The sequence below is a fragment of the Fringilla coelebs genome (assembly GCF_963513975.1).
Source record: "Fringilla coelebs genome assembly, chromosome: 17".
NCBI classification, from domain to species: domain Eukaryota; kingdom Metazoa; phylum Chordata; class Aves; order Passeriformes; family Fringillidae; genus Fringilla; species Fringilla coelebs.
The window spans coordinates 13,166,006-13,185,690 of record NC_140043.1 but is presented as its reverse complement, the minus strand read 5'-3'; the positions used below and the strand labels follow the sequence as shown (position 1 = coordinate 13,185,690).

At 56.5% G+C, this 19,685-nt stretch overlaps 1 protein-coding gene across 2 annotated transcripts; it reads right to left on the bottom strand.

The window, feature by feature from the left end:
- Nucleotides 1–715: 715 nt before the first annotated feature.
- HIP1R (huntingtin interacting protein 1 related) lies at nucleotides 716–18,773 on the bottom strand. 2 transcript variants are annotated; one of them, XM_084217198.1, is made up of 32 exons: nucleotides 18,588–18,773; nucleotides 13,665–13,728; nucleotides 13,128–13,270; nucleotides 12,772–12,828; nucleotides 12,467–12,547; nucleotides 12,302–12,378; nucleotides 11,935–11,996; nucleotides 10,743–10,883; nucleotides 10,236–10,293; nucleotides 10,073–10,148; nucleotides 9,748–9,885; nucleotides 9,616–9,674; nucleotides 9,478–9,550; nucleotides 8,965–9,148; nucleotides 8,804–8,892; nucleotides 8,101–8,217; nucleotides 7,586–7,687; nucleotides 7,158–7,352; nucleotides 6,811–6,958; nucleotides 6,439–6,525; nucleotides 6,054–6,161; nucleotides 5,610–5,746; nucleotides 4,949–5,059; nucleotides 4,771–4,829; nucleotides 4,598–4,628; nucleotides 4,417–4,479; nucleotides 3,856–3,956; nucleotides 3,118–3,223; nucleotides 2,301–2,424; nucleotides 2,101–2,162; nucleotides 1,806–1,997; nucleotides 716–1,713 (listed from the first exon to the last, which is right to left on the bottom strand). In XM_084217198.1, exons 1-32 carry the CDS (start codon nucleotides 18,678–18,680, stop codon nucleotides 1,708–1,710), a joined length of 3,144 nt encoding a protein of 1,047 aa, XP_084073324.1. In that variant the 5' UTR covers nucleotides 18,681–18,773; the 3' UTR covers nucleotides 716–1,707. The 2 variants fall into 2 exon arrangements, with proteins under 2 accessions (XP_084073324.1, XP_084073325.1); XM_084217199.1 differs by lacking the exons at nucleotides 12,467–12,547; nucleotides 12,772–12,828; nucleotides 13,128–13,270; nucleotides 13,665–13,728; nucleotides 18,588–18,773 and having other exon boundaries at nucleotides 10,743–10,876; nucleotides 12,302–12,334.
- Nucleotides 18,774–19,685: the final 912 nt, after the last annotated feature.

Genomic DNA, 19,685 nt, shown 5'->3' with positions numbered 1-19,685 from the left:
GACTAAAATAAATAATGGAATACCTTAGAAATGTGTTTACCTGAGATACAGCCACTTGTATTTCTTGCTAACTGCTTTACAGCCTCTTGGCAGTCACAGAGATGAAAAGCCCTGGGTTTCACTGTGGCTTTTATGAAGTTTGATTGTAATTGGGCCTGAGGGTTAACGAGGGATGGGATGTAAATGTTGACTGAACATGACAAGGACCCTCACAAGGGTCCTAAACACAAGGCAGCTGTGGTGACCTTGTCATGCTGAGCTCTAAATGCTTCACTCTTATCACCTATATGATATTATGTATCATATATAGCTGCCTATTATTTACATATATATACATATATACACATACACACCTATATTTTATCTAATAGATATATAATATATATGCAACATGTATATATAATATGTAATAATAAATATATATTACAAATCACCTAGATTACCTATCATCTATCTATAATAATATATTTATATATATAAAATATAATTATCTCTTATATATTACATTTTATATATAGCGCTTAATAGTATAGGTACATAAAATATGCAAAAATGCATCCATATATATATATATATATATATATATATATGCAAAAATGCAACCATATATATATGCCTATATATAGATATATATAGGCAAATGCAGAACCATAGATACATATGGCTACACATACATAGAGAAGACTCTCTCTATATATATTTATGTGTATATACAGATATATTTATGCACATTAAGCTAATTTCCTGCCTGTCTCTTCCCCACAGCTCACGCCCAGTTTCCTGCAACCAATCCTGTCATGGCCCTGGCCCTGTCATCAGCCCCTCCCCAACAACAAAGCAACACAAAAGTATTTTAAATATTGCTCCTTTAATAATCTACATCCTGGTAGTTGCTCCAAGGGAAGACACAGCTGACAGGGTTTTGATTCTGCCCCCGCATCTCTCCACATCAGCAATTCCTTATTGCTGCAGACTCCTCTAGTCCCTGGCTCCCGCACGCCAGTTAGATTTAATTCTGCTAATTATCTTAAATATAAAACATAATGCAACTGATCCCTTGACATTGCTGTAGTAATAAAAAATAGAAAAGGAAAAAAAAATAAAAACGTTTGTATCCTTATTGCCAGTGTGTGTCAGTAACTGCTTTTCCCTAACAAAAGCCCTGCTCCATGTGCTGGGGAAGGCAAACATTTCCCTTCCTGCTGAGGGCTGATCCCAAAATGAAGTCAAATATTCCTCAGGCTGGAAAAAGGGGAATTTAAAAAAATGGTTGCAAGAAAAGCCCACCAGTTTCCTACTGTAAAACCAGTTCACAGTTCTTGGAAAGCGTCTGAGCAGTACAGTAGAGCTACATTTACTGAAAACTTCTAGTGCTGATAAAGTCCTTAAAAAAAAAAAAAAATTAACCCAAACAAACCCCAAATTAAATTAAACAGGGAGAGCCAGTTGGCAGGAGGAGGAGGAGAAAAAGAGAAAGAGGAAGAGAAGGAAGAGGAGGAGGAGGAAGAAAAGGAGAAGGAGGAAAAGGAGGAAGAGAGCACTCAGCGGTGCCCGGGGAGCGCAGGAGCCCCGCCGCTCTGGAGTTCAGAAAAAAGGAAAACAAAAACCAGAATCCGTTCCTCGAGCAGCCATCCAGTGTGGGGTTGTTTCCGGGCCGGGCGTGAAGGCACAGCAGCGCAAGGCACCGCGGAGTGTGGCCGGGGGCTGCTACGGCTGCAACGAGAGGGGCACAGCGGCCGAGGCGGTCAGGGCCGGGGCCGGGAGCGCCCCCCGAGCCCGGCCCGCGCCCCCCAGCCGGGCCCCACCTCGCCCAGGCCGGGTTTCTGGGCAATGGGGGGCTTCTTCAGGATCCCTCGCCGCGGCGCCGGCGCCGGCCGGGCCTCGCCGTCCTCCGGCGCGTCCTCGCAGCCCCCGGCCAGGACGTAGTGCTGCTTCCTCAGCTCGCCCAGCCGCACCCGCTCGCCCTCCAGCCGCTTCTCCAGCTCCAGCACCTTCACCTGTGCCCAAGAACCGTCCTGGGGGCCGTGCCGGGGGCACAGGGACCCCCACTGCAGAGCCGGGCCCGCCCGCGGCCGCGCTGGACCCGCCGCGGGGCCCTACCTGCGTTTCCATCTCCTCCTTCTTCAGCTTGATGAGGGACATGCCCGAGAAGTCCATGGTGTCTGTGGGGGACAGCGGGGCCCCGCTGAGTGCAGCCCTCACGTGCCAAAGCAGAGCTGGACGAACACCTCGGGGTGCTCCCCAGGCCAGAAAGGGATTTGGGGTGGGGTTTTCTACCTTTTCCTTGTAGGAAAGCTCACCTTTCTCCTCTATCTGCTCTTGCCCCGACTTGGTGGAAGCCACCACGTTTGCTGCCATCTCGTTGACATTGCGTGAGCACTCCTGGAGCCTGGCCAGGTTCCTGCTGCTCTTCTCAGCCTTCACCTGCAAGGAGCACAGGAATGGCTGTGGGTGCCCACCACAAACCCCCCAAGGAGCTCCAGGGAGCCCCAGGCAGAGGCAAAGAGCGTTTGGGCATGAAAACCAGGGAGTGGGAAGAATGGATGGAGGGACAGATGGGGAGGTTTATCCTCAGTGATCCCATCATGGCCAGACAAGGTGATCCCTGCAAAGCCCTTCAGCCCCAGGACACCAAACCAGCTCTGCTCCCACCTGAGCCAAGCAATCAGTGAAGACACAGCTCTGGTTTTTAAACTGTGCTCTTAATTTTAAATCCGTCTGGTGTAAAAATCCCCATGGATCTCCCTCCCCCCCACACCTGCATCACTGAAAACTCCACCCCTCACTTCCACCCACACCAACAGGAAAGGTGGCAAGGACCAAAGTCCACCATCCTCAACTCCAGCAGCTGCTTCTCTGGATTTCTTGTTAGTTATTAACATTCTCTTTACATAACCAGCTTGACAGGAGGAAGACGGGAGGTTTTACACATCTTTGTTTCCAAGGCAAGCCTCGGGTGTGGGAATATTCACACAGGGATTCAAATCACAGACTGGAAAACAGCAAGAGCTTCCCTTCTCCCTGCTCTGGGAGACTGCAGGATTGGCAGAGAGGAGGGGAAGACCGTGGGACAGGAGCAGGAGACACCCAGAGGATCCTGCTGGGACAGACACCCACCTTGGAGGCAGCCACCAGCTGGGCCGTGCTGGCAGCGATCTCGTGGGAGCAGACGATCAGCTCCTCGTACTTCCCTGTGTGCAGGACAACCCTGTCTGCAGACTCCCTGCAGTGGGGGTCAAAGGGAGATTGTGTCACAGACACAACAGAGCAAGGGCAGATATTAATCTCCTGCTAATACCCTCAGAAATCAGCAGCTGGATCCAGCAGCTTTGTAATTACAGAATCGTGGAATTGTTACAGTTGGAAAAGATCTCTTAAGATCTCTGAGTCCAGCTGTTATTAAAGCTCATACACAAAGCAATTATTCAAAGCCACGATCCAGGTGATTTGGACCTAGGAAGGATTTTGTTTTCATAATGGATGAGATTTTTAAAGCTTTGCCCGAGAGACCCCTCCCACCACCACCACATTTCCTGCACTGGCACTGGGCAATGTCCAACCACCCATCCACAACCATCTGAGCAGGAATTGGGACAGGGGGGATTTGCTTTCCCATTTTGCAGACAGGGAGGAACTGCCATCCCTAGCTGGGTGACCGTGTGGTCCAGCCCAGGCCACCATGCTCCATGAGGAATTAGCAATGAACCAAACTGAGGGTCCAGAAAAACAGAGATCTCCACAAGGAGCCAGCAGTGAGGCTCCACAAGGAATCAGCAATTCAGCAGTGGGAATTTTGGAATTTTGGAGGATGGGGTGAGAGGGAAGCACGAGCCAGCCCTGCCTGGGGGTACCTACACGAGCTGTGTGGCTCCCCAGCCCACGGCCTTGGAGGCAGAGATCAGCCCTTCAGTCCAGCGCGAGTTCTTGGCATAAAACTCCTGAGTAGTTGCTGCCCCCTGTTGTTATGAGAATATTATGGCCTGGATTAACTTCTGTCGAATATGCAGCAACATATAAATCTGTATTAAATACCCATATAAAGTGTAATAATGTGTAAATTCATATATAGTCATAAATCAAGGGAGCGACAGCATTCCTGTGCTCTTCATGCTGCTCTTACTGACCTGCTTAAATAATTATCAAAAAAACATCATCAGAGTCCCAAGCCAACAAATCTGAGCTGGGGTTGGTTTAAAACACACAAATTTGAGCCATGATCTTTAATGGACAAGGCTTTGCAAGGGTGGCAGCGATTTGTGCAAGAGAGCACAGGGCTGAGCAGCCCATATCCAGCAACTGGGACTGCCAGAGTGCTGCTAACATGGGAAACCACAAAATCCAGAGTGTTTCTGCAATTTGGGGGAAATCCTCCTGTACTTCATCAGCACAAAGAGATGAGTGTAAGGGAGGACTTACCCGGCCACTTTCCACTATCTCCTTCTGCAGGTTTGTAGATGTTGTTACGAGAAGTCTGATAGCCTGGAATGAAGGAAAACAGGTTTTGGGGTTTGATGGGGGTCTCACAGAGGAGGATTGATGCTGCTGCTGGTGGGAGGTGACAGTTTTGTGCCCCTCAGATGGTTTCTGCAGCACTGACCTTCATTAGATCCGTGCAGGAGTTCAGAATTCTGAAAGGAAGCAAGGAAAAAGTGTTCAGCATCCAGGGAAGCTTTGGCCTCAGAAAATGGGGCTTTTTTCAAGGCCAGCCAGCCTGTTTTGGAGCAGAGCACACCCCAGCAGGGCACAGACCTGTCACGTGTCAAAACTCACCGCTCATTCACTTCCAGCTTAACCCCAGAGCTCTCGTTCCTGGCCTGGCTCATCATCTCCTGTTGGGAAACACAAGAGGAAGGGTTGGATGCTGTGTTGGGGTGAGGATGTTGGAGGAGTGAAGGACACTCTGCCTCCCCAAGGCCCCAGAATGGCCCATCCTGCAGCTCTGTCTCACCTCTATCCTCCTGACAGCATCCTCAATGGCCTCTGAGGTGGAGGCCATCTCCTTCTCAACCATGTCCCCCAGCTCCTCCTGCTTGATGTCCAGGCTCTTGGGTCTCAGCTCCTGCCAGAGGAGGCAGCAGGCATGAGGAGGTTTTAAGCAGAGAAACAGAAGGGAATAACTACAAACCAAGATATCCAATTCCTTCCCGCCCCCACCAAATAATTAAAGCTGCAGGAGCTGCATTCTGCAGCCTGCAGTGAAGGTACATGTGCCACCAGCTTGCAGCAAACATGCCATGGGGACCTCAGAGGTAAGAAATGCCCCAAATCAAGGGGACAAAATTCCATCATAGGAGCAGTTTCTGCTCCAGAGGGCCTGGGAGAGCTGAAAGTGGTGTAAAAATATAATGGGGCTTCACCAGGAGAAATATCTGCAAGATGGGAAGTTTCCTTCCACAGGGTTTACTGGGCTGAAAGACTTCAGCTGATCAGAGGCTGACCAGCTCTGTGCACCACCAGGAAGCGTCTCAGTGCTTGGAAACTGAGATGGCTCAAGGAAAGCACCAGAACTTGTGGGCATGGGGGGGACAAACCCCACACCCAAAGTGTTCCCTGGGACCCACCCTGCCAGCCTGAGTGGGAAGGTGGCTGTGCTGGGCTCCATCTCCTACCTGGGCCAGCTGCAGGACCCCTCGCAGTGCCCCCTGCACGTGCCCCAGCTGGGCACTGCCCAGCCTCTGCCTGTCCTTCAGCTGCTCCAGGTACTCCAGGCTGCGCTGCCCGCACTCCCGGCACGTCTCCGTCAGCCCTGCCGAGAGCACAGCCTGGGAAAGGGCTCCCTTCATCCCAGCCCTGCCCACCCTCATCTTCCTCCTCCCCTCATCCACAGCTGAGCACCAGCAGCACCCTGCAAATGTCTTCCAGGAGATTACAAATGAAATTTCCAGGCCCAGGGAGGGGCACTAGAGGGCAGGGAATATCGGGAGGGGGAGCATGGGGAATGTGCTGTGTTTAGGAAAATCTGCCCTTGCCAGAGGAGGCTTTGGCATGGCCTCCCTAAATAAAAGGCCCATGAAAAATAATCCCCCCAACACCCCCTGCCTCCCTGCACTCACGGTCAGCGTGGTCCGTGGGGGCCAGGTGGGCCGTGGCGCTGCCGTTGGCGATGGTGTCGCCTGTCAGGTGTGCAAAGAGGGCCAGAGCCCCCACCAGCCCCGCAGCATCTGCCACAGACAGCACAGGCTCAGGAGCTGCCAGCCCCTGCCAGGTGCTGGGGGCTGCAGCTCATCCTTGAAGGCACTCAAGGATCAGTGTAAACTCAGAGATGTTGGGATTGACCCCTCCAGTGTGAAGGAGCACACGGGAACCCCCCAGTGCCACCCGTGTCCCTCTGTCACCAGGGCATTGCTGCTTGCCCATGGCCCCAGAGCTGCTGGGGGCTGCTGGCTGCATGGGAACACGAGCAAGCCGGGAGCAATGCCAGTCCCCAGCCCCAGGTACCTGCCATGGAGGCCACGTACTGCGCGTGCCCCTTCTCCAGGGCATCCGTGGACTCCAGCGCCGCCTGCGCCCGGCTCAGCAGGTAATCTGCAGGGATTCCATTTCATTTCCTTAGCACAGCCTGGTGGGTGTCTGCACCAGGGCTGACCCCACAGGGCACCACTGAGTGGTGTCTATCCCTGGCTGGGTAACAGCACTAAAATCTGAGTGAAATAGCGCTGAACATGAGAGCTGGAAATTCGTCCTGGAAGTCTGACCCCAACCCCTCAGGCATGATGGAAAAAAAGCCATGGGAGAACTGAGATGCAACATTATCTGTCCAGGAGGGAGAAGGCACAGTGTGTTTCAGTCCCCTGCATGAGCAGGACATACCTGGGGAGCTGGTGCAGCGGAGGTGCAGGGGGTCATCCAGCTTGGCCATGGCATCACTGAGGATGGCCTGGGCTTCTCTCACTGTCTCCTGCAGGATTCCAAACTGCTCATCCAGCAGCTTCTGCTGCAGGCTCTGCTCCTGGTTGCTCTGTGAAACAGGAGGAACGGGTGAGTGGCAGAGCACCCCCATCAGCAGCATATCCCTTGAGATCCCCTTTCCAGGATCAGACCCAACCATCCCCTGACCGCTGCTGCAGGTGATATCTCACTGCCTGCATTAGCTGGCACCCCCAAACATCTCACCCCAGTGAGTAGAGAGGCAGTGGGCCCTTCACACAGCTCTGTACCTTCTCCAGGAGCCTGCCCTGGAGCTCTCGGATCTCCCTGGTTGCCTTGTCTGCCTCCTGGCTCAGCTGCAGCTCCTTCTCCTGCACGAGGCCCCGTGTGGACAGCAGCTCACACTCCTTCTCGCTCACCGACCGCCTCAGCACCTCCTTCTCAGCGTGCAGAGCATCCAGCTGGGCACTGAGCTCCACACCTGCCTGCCATGGGGGGCCAGGACACCCTGTCACTGCCCTGTCACTGCCCTGTCACTGCTGGCAGCCCAACAGAACCAGGGGGAGCTCAGGACATGCCCAGCTCGTGACACTGATGGGCTGGGCCCACGCTCAGCCCCGTGACAGCTCCTTGGGCTGCTGCTGAAGCTCAGGCTCAGCAGGGGTGGCAGGTCCAGCCCCCTGTGACAGGGTTTGATGGGCACCTGGGCTGCCCTTACCTGCTTGGCGTGGCTGAGCGAGCGCTGCGCCTGCTCCAGCTCGTCCCGACGGGCGTCCAGCTCCTGCCTCAGCTGCTCCATCTGCACGCTCTGGTCCTCCAGCTGTGCCCACACACCATGCCCAGGCTCAGCCCCTGCCCCACTTGGCACCAGCACCAGCCAGGATGCAGGGAATGAACCCAGCCATGCCTTGCAGGGAGGGGGTTTTGGGGTCTTGGGCAGGGGGTGTCTCCTGGAAGGGCTCCTTTTCCCATGCCAGAATTTTGGGAGCAGCCCTCACCTTGAGCCACAGAGAATGAAAGCACTCAAACCCAACAACCTGCATTGTGGCATTTTCTTGGGGGTAAAAAAGGCAGATTTGGACAAGAAGGAATGAGTCATATATTAACACCTTCCTGAGGAGCCAGGGCAGCTCCTCCTGGAATCAGGGTCCAACAGCAACAACCACAACGTTCCCTCACTCCCAAACTGCATTTCCCAGGCTGGGGAGGGCTCAGTGCTGATCCAGAGCTCACCTTCATCTCAGCCTCTCGCTTGACCTGCTCCACCTGAAATGCCAGCTGCTCCTTGACACGTGCCACCTCCTCCTGGCTCTGCTGTGTCACCGTCAGCTGCTTGGCAGTGTCAGCGTTCTGTGGGGGGACACGGGGCTCACCTCACTGTCCCACACTCATTCCAACCAAATTCTAGCTCAGAGAATAAATCCAAGATGCCTTTCTCACAGCATCCAAAGTGCCAGTGGACATGGATTCAAGGGGTGCCCCCTGCTTGGTGCTCAGAGGGTGATGGCCCCAATACAGGGGGACTGGGCAGGCACAAGTCACACCAGTGGTGGCAGAGGGACCAAGGGAAAAAAGCAAGACCAAAACACCCAAAGCAAACAATTACATATGTGAGTGGCACAGCTGAGACACAGGACCCCCAACACCAGCACATCCCTTGAGAGCCCCTTTCCAGAACTGGAACCAAGCACGCCATGACTGCTGGTACAAGTGATATCCCACCAGCTACACTGGCCACAGAAACCAGCAGAAACAGACCAAACAACAGCAAAACACCTCAAAAAACAACAACAAAAACACCCAAAGGCACCATGATGAAAGAGGGAAAAGGTGCTCAGCTCTGCCCTGGACACCCCAGCCCCAAAAGGGAGGGATTTAATTCGGGGACACTGCCTTCAGTGCCAGTCCCTGCCTGCAGAGGCAGCAGCAGCCTTACCTTTCTCAGGAGCTCAGCGTGGGTGTTGATGAGCTCGCTGTGCTTCTCCTTCAGCTTCGTGTAGCGGATCTCGGTGGCGTTGGCTTTCTCTGCAGGGGTGAGAGACCCTCAGTGACCACAGCAGGGGCAGCCCACAGGCCCAGGCACCCCAGGGCACCTACTCTCGGCCTCGGCGCAGAGTCGCTGTGACCTGTCACTGTCCTGCTTGGCCCTCTGCAGCCTCTCCAGCTCGTCCCGCAGCTGCTCGTTGTCCACCAGCGCCTTCTGCTTCTGCTTGCGCTGCTCCTCCACCTCTCCCTCCAGGCTGTTCACCTGGGCCTTCAGCTGGGTGATGTAGCGTTGTGCCTGCAGGAGGCATCGGGCACTGGGGCACAGCTCTGCCCTCCCCAACACCCCCAGCCAGGTGCCCCTCTGGAATTTGGGGAAGGCAGGCATGGGATGCACAGGAAAGCTCTGCCCTTTACCCCTGCAGTCGCTCTGTCCCTGTTGGTAACATCAGGACAGCAAGGGACAGGTCTCACATGCCCCCACCCCATCAGAAATCACATCCTGGCACAGGGAGAGGTCCCAAAATACAACCCTGGATGCCAGGACCCCACCCCTGCTGCATCCCTTCAGGGTTTCCACAGCACAGCACCAAAGCCTGCCCCAGCTGCTCCCCAGCCAGGCTTTACCTCCAGTTTAATCTTCTCCATCTCTGCACGGAGCGTTTCCACCTCCTTCTTCAGGCTCTCAATCTGTGCATCCCTGTGGACAGGGGCAGGTTGGTCCCACGTGGCAGCAGCCCCTCTCCCCCGCTGGCCCCCCCATACCTGTCATCCCAAACGCCGTTGGGCGGCCCGAAGGTTTGCTCAAACAGATCCGAGGTGATCTGGGAAGGACAGAGGGTGCTGAACTGAGCCAGGACACAGCAGCCTGCCCCCATCCCAGCCCCAGGCCCCCACCTGTGGCTCCGTGGTGGAAGTTGTGCTGATCTCAATGAGGTTCTCAGGCTCCTCATCCTCGGGGGCCTCCTCGGGGATGACGACGACCGGCTTCACGTGCTCGGCCAGCGCGGACGCCCGCAGGAAGTTTGGGGGGCTCTGCAGGGACAAGGAGTTGTTGCAGCCTTGCAGGGGGTTCAGGAACTGCAGCAGGCAGAGTGCCAAGGGAAGGGAGGGAGCCAGCCCTGTGCTGCTGACAGGGCCAGAGGCACTGTCCCCACACCCCAAACCCATCCAGGGGGGCACCCACAAGCTCTCCAGAGCACCACACCAAATCCTGCCCCACCTCTGGCAGCCGCGGGATCTGGATGAGCCGCTTGAAATACAGCATGTCAGATGCCTTCTTAAAGAAGTTTTTAAGGCTGGAGAGGAGGGAAAGACAAAGGGGAAATGAGAGGGGGCTTGGAAGGAGAGAAGGGACCCCAGTGCCCCACCTGGGTCCCGGTTACCTGCGGAACTGCTCGTGGAAGCGGTCCCGGTGGCCCTGCAGGGTGTCAGCTGGCAGACCTGGGTGAGGAGGGACAGCTGTGACTGATCTGGGGCTGCACATGTGTTCACATGCACCCAGACCCCTCCTCTGCAAAAGCCAGCAGGGTAAAAGCCAGGAGGGAGTGGGATGTGAGGGGTCAGGATGGGAGTGAGGTGTTCCCATCCCCTGGCACAGGGATCAGGGATGTGGCACAGGGAGATGTGGGTGTGGGAACTCCAAAATACCCACACGAGGCTCCTGGCACTGTGGTGCCCATGCAGGAAGCTGGCAGGCCAGGGGACGTGGGTTTGAATTAATCAAGAACAAGTCCTTCTAATTCCTTTATCTGGAATGTCTGTGTGGGATGGAGCAGGCCCCTAGAGCCCAGCTGGGATACAGGGACACGGCAGTGGATGCCTCAATCCACACCAGCCTCAGAAGCCCACCCTGGGAAAACACCAGCACGGAGCACATCCCCGGGACTCACAGGAGTGCAGCTTGAACATCAGCTTGACCGAGTAGTGGTAGAGGTGGCTGCAGTCCTGGATGACCTGGATGAGGGGGGCCAGGCGGCACTGCACCGCCGACATCTGCGACACGGCCATGGAGGTGTTGAGCTGCCTGAAAACTGAGGGGAGCCGTGTTTGCAGAGCTGCCCGCGCCCGGCCACGCCGCTTGATCATTAACCACGGCGGATGTGGGGCACGGGAAACACCAGGGCTGCTCCTGAGCTCAGAACAACGCTGCTCCGAGCAGCAAAAACACCCAGAGGGACCATGCTGGCACAGGGAAGGGGTGCTCGGCTCTGCCGTGGATACCCCAGCCCCAAAAAGGAGGGATTTAACCCCAGGATGCTGCCCTGAAGCTGCTGCTGCACGACACAGCTGGGGGAAGTGAGAAGTTTGGCTCCATTCTGTTTAATCATGCAAGGATCTGGGAGAGGATGCCAGGGCAGGGGATGAGCCCGGCGGCACCGCAGCCTCGCCTGCCCCTGCTCGGAAACAGATCCCTTCCCTTGGCAGGGATCCAGGCAGCATATCCACCCTGGCTTCTTCCCTGCTCAGCTTTAAAGTATTTATGAATATAAATTCTCTGTATAACTGGGTCAGGAGGAGAAGCAGGAGGCTGTTGGGAGCTCGGTCTCTCCGGCTGTGCCGTTTTCCAGGGCAGCTCCATGCTCCTGACTCCCGGCAGAGGAAGAATCTGCCACCTCTCTAAGCCATCTAAAAATTCCTGAGGAGGTGAGAGACATGAGCAGGGGCCTCCAGCCCTCCCCAGAGGCATTTCAATGAGGGGAAATTAGTCTTTAAAAAGAAGTACAGCCCCATCCTCTGCTTCAGAGGCACAGAAGAGATTTGTGTAATGGATATGATTAATGTGGTTGTACAAAAAAGAAATAAAAGAGTATTTCAGAGCAGCTCTGCACTGAAAACAACACTCTGCCTTGCTCAGGTGGGTTCAAAGCAGCCACATGCTCTAAATATTTTCCTACAACTGCCTCTACAGAGCTTCAACGGGAGAGTCCAGCTGAGAAACCACCTCAGAAATCTCAGGAGGAGGAGGAGGGACCTGAGCCTCCAACCTCGGCCTCCCGGAACTCCATTCCCGACCAAAGAGCGAAACTATTGCTCAAGAGCCCCGGGGCGAGCGGGAGGGACCTGCCCCTGCCGCCTCCTCACCTGACTCCGACAGCTTCAGCTCACAGTCCAGGTAGTCAAACAGCTCGACCGTCAGCTGGAAGCTGCCAAAACAAACCAAAACTCCATCACTTGACAGCAGAGACACCTTTGCTCCAGCTGCTCATGTTCACTGAGAGTCCTCATGATGGCAAGGGCTCTGACTGACAAGAATTTGGGACTTTTTCTCCCTGCATTTACACCCCACAGTGCTCTGTGGATAGAGGAGGGATTGGGCACCATCCAAACAATTCACAAAATCCTGGTGACTGCCCCATCCTGGGGTGGTTTTGTCAGCAGGACACTGCCAGCTGGGGGTCATGGAGCTGGTGACCACACCCTGGGCTCTGGGCCCCACCAGGACACTCACATGTTGTTCACATCTGTCCCTGCAGTCTTTTCCAGCACCTCATCCGACACTTCGAGGCCCGGGGGGAACTCGGGATGCTTTGTAAAAGGAAGGAAAAAGCCATCAGCTGCTGCTGGTGAGGCACATCCCCCCGTTCCAGGGCTGTGGAGGTGGCAGAGCTCTCACCTTGACGTGGAAGGAGATCTTGGTGAGCAGGAGCCGTGTGTAGATGCTCACCAGCTGCCCGTACCTGTCGTGCAAATGGCCCTGCAGAGACACGAGGGGAGACAGGGGGAATCCAGAGTGAGGTAACCAGACCCAGCAGATCTCACACCAGCCAGTGACCTGTGGCTCCACCACACACACAACCAATACCCAAAGAGACAGCAGGCTGTTTCAGGCAGTGCCTCACCCTCTCTGTGCCCACCGTGCTCCTCAGTAACCATCTCCAACCCCCTGGGAGGCACAAACCTGCACTCTGCCCCACTCACCCACAGGTCCCCTGTCTCTCGGATGTTGCTGCGGTACCTCTGGCAGTCCTGGAGAACCTGGGGACACAAAAACGAAGGATGTGGCACAGTGGGGTTGGCTGTCTGCTCTCATGCTGGGGAAGAGAAGGGATCCAGCCCCTTACACCACTCCAGCTCTGGGAGAAGTTCCAGCCTTCCTCAACACCCAAAGGCTGGGGATTTGCATGGGGAAGTTTCAAAGATGTGAGACCACAGAGTGCCTGGGGAAGGTGGCTGGGATAGGGAAGGGATCCCACTCCCTGTGCAGAGGGATGTTGGCAAGAACCAGAAATTCCCCAAGAGAGAAGCAGGAGGGAGGTGGCCGAGGGGACACTCACATTGGGGTGGCCGTCGCGCAGCACCTTGTGCAGGACGTGGCAGAACTTCCAGCTGAGGATGGCACTGCTGGGCAGGGGCAGCCCGATGGCGTAGGACCAGAAGGTGAAGGCTCCCTTCTCGTGGTGGGTCCCCAGGATGATCCCTTCCAGGGCAGTCAAGGCCAACTGGACACACACATGGGACAGGCTGGACTGGGGACTGTTCAGCTTTCATTGAAAAGGGGACACAGGTGCCCCATGAGCACAGGGATCACCGGCACAACGCTGCACCCCCAAATAAAACCCCCAATTGTCATTTTTGGGCACACCTCCCCCTGCTGAGGCCACACTGGGGCACTCTGCATTTTACTGCCAAAGAAATGCAATTTGATTGCACTGCTCATTTGCCTTTCCACTGATGGATGAACCTTTGTGATGCCAGCCCCCAGCCGAGCTCTGCAGGGGTTTTTGTCTCCCAAATCTTCTTCAGCCTCAGGGGGTGACACCCCCAGAGCCCAAACTCCTCTGTGCTGTCCTGGGAGCCAAGGGAAAGGATACGGCGGGCATGTTTCTCCTTCACTGGTGCTTCCTGTGTGTTTATGGCTTTGCTGATGCTGATGGCCTGCAAGAGGAGGGGACAGTGGCTGTCAGACATGGTGAGACCCCCATGACCACCCAAACACCCCAAAGTGCAGTGCTGGTGCTCTTGGGGAATACCCTGAATTTCAGAACACATTTGTCACCTCAAAGTCATTTGTAACACATCAGAATAGGCCTTTTTATCCATAACAAAGCATCCATTAAAGCCCCCATCCCCAGCAGCATCTGACCACTGCTGCTGGTGCTCCCGGCTGTCCCTGTCCCAGGAAACCAATTTTTGCATTTTTGCAGCCTGAACTCAGCGCCGTGCCCAGGGAACATTAAAGCACAATAGTGAGATGCCAAATTCCAGGGTTGTTTGTGTAATCACAAGGAGCCTTTGAACCACGGGGGAGTGGTTTGGGTTCTGCTGAGGATGTTGCTGCATGCAAACAGCACGTGGGGAAAAGCAGCCCCCAAGCAAGGAGGGAGTGGCAGCCTCAATGCCCATCTTGATGGAGCAAAAATCCAGAGCAATGTGATTATCAGAAGAGGATTATCTATATTTTGATGTGTTTGATCACAGCAGACTTTAAATTAGGAATTTATTCCAAAAGATGACCCCAGAGTGAGGTCGGTTGCATCCCCCATGTGTTGATGGGCTGCAAATCCAAGTTGCTGTGTTTGATGAGGATCTTCCTCCTCCTCCTCAGACTCAACTGAGCTGCTTCACCCCCTCACAGGAGCGCTTGGGCTGTGCCTGTGTCACCAGCAGAGGAAAAAGGTCCCAGCTGGGAAGGCAGGAAGCCACCCCGCTGGCAGCACTTGTGCCGGAAGAGGAACTCGGTCCCTCCCTGCAGCTCCACAGCCCTAAAGCCTTATAAAAACCCTATCTACCTGCCCAGAAAGCACCTGCTTCCACGTGGCTGCTTGTCCAGAGACACCTCTGAAACGAGGTGCGTTTCTGTAGGAGGAGGAACCTGACCCCAAGTTATCAAGTGCTCCTGACTTATGCAGGGGGAACCCGACACCAAAGGGACAATGTCAAAGGTGTCCATGCACCAAACCCACCTGAAAAGAGTCCAGAACAGCTACCCAGGAACTGACCATGACAGCAGCAAAACTCTGAATCATCCTAAAGAGTGAAGCTGTCCCAAAAGGCTGAGCCCAGCTGCTGGGGAGAGGGGCTGGCTTTGCCTTTCGTGCACCAGGAGAGTCCCGGGCTTACCCCGCCATGTGGGGCCGTAAAGCAGCAGTGGAGTTAAGCCGGTGACTTGCTGTAATCCTCTTATCCCCAAAGGTTAACGAGCCTGGAGTGCCCAGGAACAGGCACTTGCAGCACAGCTGCCTCTCCCAAAGTGCCTTCACAGCTACCCAAAAGCCTGGAGCTGGCACAGGCTGTGCCCTCGATGGCAGCTTGGCCAGATATGTGCCACAGGTCCTCAGGGATGCCAGCACCTCCCACGGGATACTGACAGAAAGGATGGCTTATCCTGGACCAGGCAAGGAAGGATTTGGAAATCCTTCCTGCATCTTTCCTGAGGTGTTTTGCACAGAGGGAGCAGGGCAGACACGTCTCCCACACTGGGAGTTCTGCTGCCAGCCCTAAGACAGGCCTGACCCAGCCCATCACACTCATCCCAAGCCATCCATGGAACCCGGAGGAGGCACAGCCAGAAGGGTCAAAGTGTAACACATGCAGACCCCCAGGAAAGGAAATGTTGTCCCTTATCCCCAGGGACAGGACCTCAGCTGCTGAGTGAGCTGGGATCCTGCTGGTCTGACCCAAAACAGAGCTGTAATTCCCACTGGCAGTGGTAGCTTTATTGCAATTATTGCCCTTAGTCTCACTGGTAGCCTGACCAGCCAAAATTCAGCCCAGGAGCTGCTGGAGAGGTTGGTTTCATCCTTGGGGATTCAGTGCAGAGGTTTCACTGTGCCATTTCATGTCCAGCACAAGGACTGGGCCCATGCAGGACCAGCCCCAGCCCACCCACAGCACCACCACGAAACACTGGGTCCAGCATGGTCCCAAATAAACAACAGTGGCACCAAACCAATGCCAGTCCCTCAGGGCTGCCACCCCAGGTGTGCTTTCACTGCCTCCATGCATCAACCTGGCCAGGAGATCCAGGAAAATGGGAGGGTGGCACCAGGGAAGAGCACGGGGCAATGCTGCAGCCTGGCACACGTGTGCTTGTAGGATGCTCCTGCTGGCTGTCTGGCAAAGCCAGGCTGTGGAGGATGGCTCCAAAATGGGGAGATTCACCCTTGACCCAACCTCTTGGGACACCACTGGCACGTCCGGAGATGGGCAGGTCCCAGCTGCCACTGCAGGTGCGCAACCAGCCAGGCCAAAACTTTGATGCAACCTGTGGGCTGCTCCCCACCACTGGCAGGCACCAGGGTGAGGAGCCAACCCCAAAACCTGCCTGGCCCTGGGCTGTGAGATCCCACAGGGCTGCAGCCCCAGTGCTTTGCTCACAGCCTGCACGTTCCAAGGCGGTGACTAAAGCCGGGATCAAAGCACCCAAATGAAGGAGCACAGTTTAACATCCACCCTTTCATTCCTGGCTGCTTTTAATTAGGGCTGATCCTCCTGCCCACGGCTCCCTGGAGCAGGTGGATGCCGGGTCCCAGCATGATGCCACAGCAGGAGAGATTATCTGGCAGCTGGAAACCTCCCCTGGCCAGGCAGCACAAGAGCTGTCAGAGCAGCTGAGCTATGAACTCCTGAGTTCCCTTCCTAACGCTGCTCCTTCCCAAATTACACCAGGAAAGCACCACTTGGCAGTCACACACAACGCAATCCTGCAGGTTCCAGAGCTCATTGGATTTTTAACCTTTCTGTTTAAGAAAAGCAAAAACTGGCAGTAGAAAAGAACAAGTTTTTCCTCCTGCCAGGCTGCCGAGCAAGCGCCTGCTGTGGGATGGTGATTTCCTACTTCCCACGCTCAGCTTCTCTGAGGGAGACATCTACATCACCCTGACACAAGACATGGAAAAGCATTTCCAGGGAAAGCAGGTGACCTTCATGTCACCCTCAAGGACCTGGGATCACAGCAGGGTCAGCAACTTCTGTAACCACAGACATCACCTGAGCCCTCACAGGGGAAAAGGTGATGGGGCTCTGGACTCTGGTACAGAATCCTCAGGCAGCAGAGGGGACGTGCCAGCAGCACCCCTGTGACACAGAGATGAGGAGGGGACGTGCCAGCAGCACCCCCGTGACACAGAGATGAGGTGGGGACGTGCCACCAGCACCCCCATGACACAGAGACAAGGAGGGGATGTGCCACCAGCACCCCCGTGACACAGAGGCGACTGGCGGCCGGCTGGGCAGCTGCTATAATTAGAGGTAAAAGGCAGATCGATACCCACGTTCTGACACTGAACAATTCTGCTCCTACTGAAGCACCACCACAGGAAACCACACCAGAATAAGGCTCCTTTAGGACAGTTTTTAGCAGTTGCTGGACAAAAGGTCAGCTCTGGGCAGCTCTGACCATTAGCCAGCGAGCCAGAGAGCAACCACCTCTTTGCCCTGTCCATGTCTCTGCTCACAGCATCCCTGTGACTGCGATGATTTCCAGAGCACAAGTGCCAGTGAAATGCCCTGGAAGGGCGGGGGCAGGAGGGCACGGGCAGCCCCCGGCACACGGGGCAGCGCTGCGGCCGCGATCGTTTATCAGCGCTGCCCAGCGGGACGACTGAAGGAGACGCGTCCAGAGGGAACCGGAATTGCCGGTTCTCCCGTGTTGCTCCCCAAACCCAGCAAGCTCCGTTTCCTACCCAGCACCGTGACCCTGCGAGGCCTGAAATTCCCACCTGCCTTCGCTGGCGCTCTCCGGGACCAAACCAGCCCAGGGGCTGAGGAAGGAACCGCAAAGCAAAGGGGCAAAGGGGAAAACATCTGCGATGAATGCACAGCCTGCAAAAGCAGAGGGGTCAGAGGAGGCATGCGGGAGGGCACTGTTATTTTTGCTGGGGCAGCATCGAGCCTGACACTCTGTCCATCCCTCTATACACCCCTGCCCACACTGTCTGAGTACTTCATTTCCCACCAGCCGCATGCCAGCCCCACCAGTGCCCGACCACTGCCCACCCCGTGGGGGCCACAGGAGTACGGACACGCCGGCCAAGCCGGACACGATAGGCACAAACGCTTTTGGGCTTTGTTTCCACTCTGCCGCCCTCCGTGGGTCCAAACACCTCGATCCACGCAGGGTGACCCGCGGGTGACCCGGAGCCGCGGGGCAGGGGTGAATCCAGCCCCGCTGCGGAACATTTCCCGGTGTCAGTGGGGCCGGAGCTCGGCAGGGATGCGGAGATGCCCATTCCCGGGGCGCGGGGAGCCCGCGGGCTCGGCCACGTTCCCGCCAGCACCGTAAAACTTTCCCCGTGTGCTGCCGGCCGTGTTTACCTGCGATAAGGCCCGGGAGGTGCGGGGCGGCGCACGGCCGGCGCGGGGCCCGGCTGCCCGCGGGGGCGGCGGCGCACGGCGGGGCCGCGGCCGCCGGGACGGGCGCGGGGGCGGCGGGACGGGCGGGTGCCCACGCGGGACCGTCCCGCGGCCGCGCCGGGAGGAAGCGGCGGCGCAGGTGGGGGCGGGGGAACGCGCGGCGGCGGCGCCGGCACCGGGGACGGACGGGCGGACACGGGGACGGGCAGAGGGACGGCGGCCGCGCCGCCCTACCGGGGCTTCCCCGGAGCCCGGCGGAGACCCGCGCCCCCCATCCCGTCTCATCCCATCGCCAGAGAAGCCCAGCGTGCCCCGAGGCGATGCCCCGCGGAAAGGGCCGGCCCGCCCCGTCCCCGAGCCGGTAGCAGGACCGGGACTAAAACCGGGACCGTAACCGCGGCCGGTCCCGCGGCCCCGCCGCCCCCTCCCGCCGTCCTTGCCTGGCTCTTGTCGAACTGCTCCCGCTCCGCCTCCAGGCTGTGCCCGCCGCGGCGGCTCAGCACCCGCGCCGGCACGCTCTTGATGCTGTTCATGGTGGGCCGCGCTGGGAGCTCCCCGCTCCGGTATCCGCGCTCTAGGTACGGGCGCTCGGGGCTCCCGGGCAGGAGCGACCGGCGCCGCCCGCCCCCCGCCCCTCCCGGTATCCGCGCACTGCGCCGCGCACTACCGCGCCCCTGGCGGCCGCGCCCGGAACTGCAGCGCCGCTCCCCCCGCGGGCAGGTGGGACCGCGCAGCGCCGGGGGGACACGGGAGGGGACACGGACACGGGAGGGGACACGGGGAGGGGACACGGACACGGGGAGAGGACACGGAGAGGGAACACGGACACGGAGCGGGAACACGGAGACCGAGAGGGGACACGGAGAGGGGACACGGAGCGGGGGGGACACGTCCCTTAGCGGCCCCCGCGGGGCACTAGGCACCGAGGTGATTCCCCAGCTCAGGAAACGCCAGGAACGGCGGTCACCGCCAGCACGACCGTCCCATCTCAGCGCCCATCTTCACCCCTCTCCCACCGCACTTGCACACAGCTCGTTCTGAGCCCCGGGGCTCCAACACCAATTCCCGTTACCAAAGTCAATGACCGGAGCTCGCATCCACCCTGCGGAAAGGCCGTGGCTGAACAGAAGCTTTGTTGTCTTTAAATAATAATTCAAACCAAGCATACAATAGCAAAGGGCTCCCTGGAGTATTTGAGCTGCTTCCAGAATTAAGGCACCGAGTTTGAAGCGCTTCCATTCGAGCATCCGAGTGTGGTCAATAATGCAGCTGGGTTTTAAGTCACTTAGTGCTGAATAAATTAACCCAGTTATTTCCCTTCTTCCCATTCCACAAATCCAGGGCAGCCCCAACACAAAATCCTAAGGCTCTGCAGGTCCTTGATGCATCACTTGAGCTCAGTTTTCTGTATTGATTTTAAAGTCATCATTTTAAACTCTCTAGGGGTTTAAACTCAGTGAGTTCATCCAATAACCTCAAAACCATTTAAATGCAGCTGCTGCTTGGAAGTTACACCAATTTCTCTGTGTAGCTGCTGG

Excerpts from the sequence above, each read along its gene's own strand:
- HIP1R (XM_084217198.1), bottom strand. The coding sequence starts at position 18,680 with ATGAACAGCATCAAGAGCGTGCCGGCGCGGGTGCTGAGCCGCCGCGGC. Across the intron at positions 10,149-10,235 it reads TTCCACGAGCAGTTCCGCAG|CCTTAAAAACTTCTTTAAGA; the intron begins GTAACCGGGACC and ends CCTCCTCTCCAG. Across the intron at positions 3,224-3,855 it reads TGGGGAGCCACACAGCTCGT|GGAGTCTGCAGACAGGGTTG; the intron begins GTAGGTACCCCC and ends CCCCCACTGCAG.